We start from the raw sequence: 6,000 nt of genomic DNA, 5'->3' as shown, positions 1-6,000 counted from the left end.
CTTTAGGTGCAATTGGAAAAACACAACAGGAAGTCTGCTATCTTGCATTTAGTGGCCATTTTGGCCATATTCCACATTTTTACTTTGATGTACTTGTACCAGGGTTTTCATCGGATCAACTTCAAATTGAGATGAGTGTCATCACAACAAGATGGAGATAAAAACTGACTGACGCATTTTTTTTAATCACACGGTGTGACCGTGGCGTGGCGTCAAAGTTTGATTACACGCCATGAAAACATGATGTTCTGTACATACATCGACCATGAATCCTTTGATGCTGAGCCGGTCCAATATCAAAGGAATCATTGTCTTTATTATTATTTTCAGGCAAAAAAAAATAATACTTGTCAAGTTGTGATTGGTTGAGGGCAGCAGTAACGTTTGAAAGAGACAGGAGCTGCAGATCATCCTCTCTCGGTGACTGTGTGTGTGTAGTGACAGAATAGACCCACAGAGAAATGGAGATCACCCACACTGTGCAGGTCCTGGTCCGGTCGCTGCTGCTGCTGCTGCTCTGCTCGAGCTGTGACGGCAGCGAGTCGGAGCTGAACTACGTTACGTGCGGCTCCCTGGTCAAACTGCTCAACACCAGACACAACGTCCGCCTGCACTCACACGACGTCGAGTATGGCTCAGGTAACATGGTGACTCTTAAACAGTGTCTGGCTGACTCCAGCTGCTGCCTGCTCTTAGATACATGGGCTGCTATGTTCTCGAAGATAAATGGAAGCTCATTGAAAAATCTGTCAATTTAAAGTGTCCTGTCTTATCCACGAACACACATGAATAACAAACCACAGGCCTGTGAGGATTATACCCTGAAAGATGATTTACTGCAGGATGTGCCGACTATATCTTTATTTATATTTACTTTATATATGACGACCTCCAGGACCGCGGCCCAAATTCTACTGTGGGGATGGAGGACAAGGGTAATGGCAGGTGAACAGATGATATAACTTGGATTTACTGTTCAAAACAGACGTTCTTCACCACATTTGTCCCACGCCGAATTTTACAGGGGGTGGTAACAGTTAGTGGGATGTGTTGAGTGATCGCCTAAAGTGCTTTGCTTTTACCCAGAAAGCAGGACAATTTAAAAGTGTAATTTCTTCTATGTAGTCTGGCATGTGTAAAAGCAGCACAGCAGAGTCGAGAATCAAACGTGTCACTAAGATACATGTCTCAATTTTAACATATTACCTATGTGTTTCTTTTGACTTGGGTAATGTGACCAATTTCGTGTTGTGTGCTTGTCTTTTACACTGGTGTCAACACCAGCAAAATGTAAACCACCTGACTTCCTGCCAGGACTATTCAAAGCAAGCAAAACTATAGCTCTTTTTTATATTACTCTCGTTGAGGGTTAAGGGCAGAGGACGCACGCCTTGTTAAAGCCCTATGAGAAAAATTGTGATTTGTGAATATGAGCTATTCAAATGAAATTTGATTGATTGATATCTACTGGTGACAGTGGTTTATTGGTTTTACTTGATCAGAATCACATATCCGCTGGGTAATAGTTGTTACAATTCCTCTACACACAGTTAGTAAAAAAAGTAAACAAATAAAAAGTAAAAAAACATCCAAAATCTAGCCTAAGAAAAAAATAGTCAGTGATTAGAAAAATGTACCAAATGCAGTGTGCAGATAGGACTATGGAACAAATGAGAGGGACAACGACAATAAATTGAATAAAGTTGGTTCAGAGAATGACAAGTGTAATGTGGGTCAACAGTAGGAGTAGTGAAGCAATAGAGTATTGATGAAGAAGTGCAGACAGAGGAGGAGTTGTCTATCTGGATGTTCACAGGAAGGAAGGAGCCCCTGTGGTGTCCAGTAGTTAGCCGTTATCAGTCATGACCCACAAGAAAGTCCCGACAGTCTGGTCCGGATTCTCTGTGGAGTTTGCCTTTCACACTTGCACAACGCAGCAGGAGATTCTCCGCTCAGACACGTTCACAACAACACAGAAATGTTCGGTGCGCTCGGTAAGGGATAGTGCAGCAGGCCGAGACGGGACGTAACATATTCATTCTGGTACACCCCCAGGACCGAGACGGTATCCTGAGTCAGTTTGTTGAGTCTGTTGTTGTCTGCCCTGGTACAACACAGCATAGACAAAGGTACTGGCCACCACAGACATTCACAGCATCGTGTTACAGATGGTGAAGGAGCCAGAACCTCTACAGGAAAATGAGCAGATTCTGGCCCTTCCTGCTCAGAGACACAGTCCTGGTCTAGTCCAGTTCGATGACACCCAGGTAATTGTACTCAAGTACCTGGGACTTTTTCCAGATGTAAGCTGAGGTTAAAGAAGTTCTGGAGTGTGTACATTTATTCAGACAGAGGATCTGAAAGTGATACAGCAACATTCTGAATGCAAATCAGCCTCCTGTGTGGCTCAGGAAGAGAGAGGGCTGTAACATGACTCTTAAACCATTCAAATAAGAACTAACAAAACTGTCATGTTTGTGTTACATTTGGAGACATTAGATATAATGATGTTACACAAGATGTTACATAAGACAAGTCACATGATAAAGTACCAAAAAAAGGTATCACAAAGCGCTGTTAAAAGTTAAATCACTTAAAAAATATTTCTGCTTGTTACATACTTAAGAACCAAAACTATTAGTCTGATGATTATGAAAGTGTCAGACTGAACATGCATCATTCTGTAAAGTGACGGTCACGCAGCCAGGAGAAGAGACCATACACATTTCTGGGGACTTGAAATTAGGGTTAAACCTAACAATGATTATTTCCAAATGTCACAAGGTTAAAATGAGTCTCCGATATCAGTTATGTATATTGTAATGTTATTACATGTTATTGCATGGTTATTGCAAAGTCGGTGCCAAGGTGTCTGAGTGCCACTGGAGTCATATGTCAGTCTTATTTTTCTTTCTTTTTCTGATGCAGCGGTGAAGCTGCTTCTGCTGTCTGTTATTGTTTACATGACTCATCCCTTTGTCAGTTTATGTTAGTTAGGGTTACCCAGCAGGCAGAGAATCTGCATTCTGCTGAGTCAACTGTCACAGTTTCTAAAGTAGTTTGTGTTTGTATGTGTGTGTGTGTGTGTGTGTGTGTAGGCAGTGGACAGCAGTCTGTAACTGGAGAGGACAACGCAGACGATGCCAACAGTTATTGGCAGATTCGTGGGAAGCCAAACCGTCCATGTCAGCGCGGGGTGGCCGTCAGGTGTGGTGAGTCCATCCGCATCACCCACATGAAGACCGGTCGAAACCTCCACACCCACCACTTCAGCTCACCCCTGTCTAATAACCAGGTAAAGACACATGCTCATGTTGCACTTGTGGAGCTCACAGAAGACACAAGAAGCATGCCGTGGATCCACTCACAATACAATACACTTTACAATTTACTGACAATCATTACAACAAATTGTGCAGCAGATCTATCAGTTTGCCAATACCGTGTCTATCTCCTGTCTGTCTGTGTCGTTGTCAGGAGGTCAGTGCCTTTGGGGAGAACGGCGAAGGTGACAACCTGGATTTGTGGACAGTGCAGTGCGATGCCGTCCACTGGGAGCGTGACGACACTGTGCGCTTCAAACACGTGGGCACCGATGTCTTCCTGAGCGTGACAGGAGAGCAGTTTGGCCATCCCATCCGCGGCCAGCGGTAGGTGCATGGCATGAGCTCCTCCAACCAGCACAACTGGTGGCGCGCAATGGAGGGCGTGTTCATTCAGCCCAGCCAGGAGCTAATACGCCACGATGAGCTCTGACCTCATCACGGCATGGACATGTGTGTGGGTGTGTGTGCACAGTCTGTGGATTCCTGTGGCTGTGGTGGTTTTATAGTTCACCTGGACCAAATGCTGTTATGTGTGAATGATGTCGGATATTTGAATGACTCGTCTCTGTACACGTGAAGCACTCCGGGTGTTCTGAGGCAAAGTGCAGGAGAGATGTTGTTTTCCCTAAAAGTTTGAAGATCACTGATATTGTGTAGTGCAGCCGTATGGTTTATTTATTCTTCAGTTTTCTCCTCAGAGGAATTCATAGTAGAGAAAATCAAGGCTGGGTAACTGGACATAGCGACTATTGAATCTGAAATGGTGAGAGGCCCTGTGTCAAATAAAACTTAAATATGAAGATATACTGTGTGTGTATATATATTTCTATAACATAGGCTACCTTGATGTTGAATTTCTCACTGAAGTCCAGTTAATTGGTCAGAGCTTGTCTCAAAACCATACAGTCTATGCTCAAAACACATGTCCCCTATCAGGAAAAGGATGAGCTGTTAGCGTAAAGTCCAGGAAACGTGTGCAAGTTTATTGTACCCAAAAATAAGGTATGACATAGTGTCACACACACAAACACACACACGTTTGAATGTTTTTTTTTTTAAGTAGGAGATCTGCCTCAACCCTGCCTCTGATTGGTTTACCTTGATATTGTTATATTGTTAGCTTAATAAATCAGTCCTCAATCCTAAACCTAACCTTACCAACAAATGAAGGCAGCGACTCCGAGCCAATTGGAGGCAAAGTAGGGGTAGTCTCTTCCTGCCATGGATAAGAAAGAAGATAAGTCTCCCTGGGTACATATGAACGATTCATTCTGAGGCAAAATACATATTAATGTTTCTCAGTTCTAAAACACATCACTTTTGCTATGTTTATGCATGGCGTCCACTCTACTCCAGAGTTTTCGTGCCTCGATAATACCCATGTTCAAGGTCAATGCATTACAAGTGTCTCTAAACTTGACTGTCAGTAACAGTTCCACATCCTTGTCTAACTTTCTGCAAATTTTGGTAAGAATTTGAGCATGTAAAAGCCCTCAAAAAGCCAATTCATGTGCCTGAATAATAATAATAATTATATAATGAATAATAATAATTAAAAAAAATATGATAGCAAAAATACAGTATCAAAATTAAATTAAATTTCTAGGGCTGCAAAGCTGCACTGGGCGGGCCCGAGCACATGCATTTTGAAGCTTTGCATGCGTTTTGCCTGAAAATAATAATAAAAACAAAGATTCCTTTGATATTTGACCGGCTCAGCATCAAAGGATTCATGGTCGATGTATGTACAGGACATCGTGTTTTAATGGCCAGAACATCGTGTTTTCATGGTGTGTAATCAAACTTTGACGCCACGCCACGGTAACGCAGTGTGACTAAAAAAAATGTGTCAGTCAGTTTTTATCTCCATCTTGTTGTGATGACACTCATCTCAATTTGAAGTTGATCCGATGAAAACCCTGGTACAAGTGCATCAAAGAAAAAATGTGGAATATTGCCAAAATGGCCACTAAATGCAAAATAGCAGGCTTCCTGTTGTGTTTTTCCAATTGCACCTAAAGACTTTTTTGTTTGTCTGGTCATGATACACCTGTGTATCGATTTTTGTGAAGATCGGTCAATGGGAACACGTTCCAGGGGTCTCGGGGGCACCGTTGAGCCATTTTGCGATGCCCATTGAAAATTCCTTCAGAATACGTAAATTTTCACTACTTTCTAACTTTCTGCAAATTTTGGTAAGAATTTAAGCATGGTAAAGCCCTCAAAAAGCCAATTAATTTGCCTGAATAATAATAATAATAATCCTTACAATTTCAATAGGGTCTCACCAGACACCTTTGATGTCTGTGCTCGGGCCCTAAATATATGTAATATGTGCACTCTTTAGATCACACTAACACATGGATCTGCACCAAATTGCACACACTCATAAATACCAGTTCCCCAAACATGTCTGACTTTTTTCATCAAGATCCATGAATTTTTCTCTCACAAATCTATACAAATTTACCAAACACCGGACCTCACAATGTTAAAGAAAGTGAAAAAAAAAATCCTATTCCGTACCCCATCCTGTCACCAAGTTTCCCGGTGATCCGTTCAGTAGTTTTGGCGTAATCCAGATAATCATCAGACAAAGGAAACAAACACATACCCCTGGCAGAGGTTATAATGACTTCATGTAAAAAAATGATCAGCTCCTCATCTAAACTGC

General features: G+C 42.1%; 1 protein-coding gene across 1 annotated transcript; it reads left to right on the top strand.

Moving 5' to 3' along the window:
• The first annotated feature begins 410 nt into the window (after positions 1–410).
• LOC133025619 (stromal cell-derived factor 2-like protein 1) lies at positions 411–3,781 on the top strand. Its single transcript, XM_061092335.1, is given in 3 exon segments — positions 411–639; positions 3,099–3,295; positions 3,478–3,781. Coding segments are annotated over 3 exon segments (654 nt in total). The 5' UTR covers positions 411–461; the 3' UTR covers positions 3,757–3,781.
• The last annotated feature ends 2,219 nt before the right edge of the window (positions 3,782–6,000 follow it).

This window comes from Limanda limanda, chromosome 2 (assembly GCF_963576545.1).
Source record: "Limanda limanda chromosome 2, fLimLim1.1, whole genome shotgun sequence".
NCBI lineage: Eukaryota > Metazoa > Chordata > Actinopteri > Pleuronectiformes > Pleuronectidae > Limanda > Limanda limanda.
This window is presented reverse-complemented; position numbering and strand designations above follow the sequence as displayed.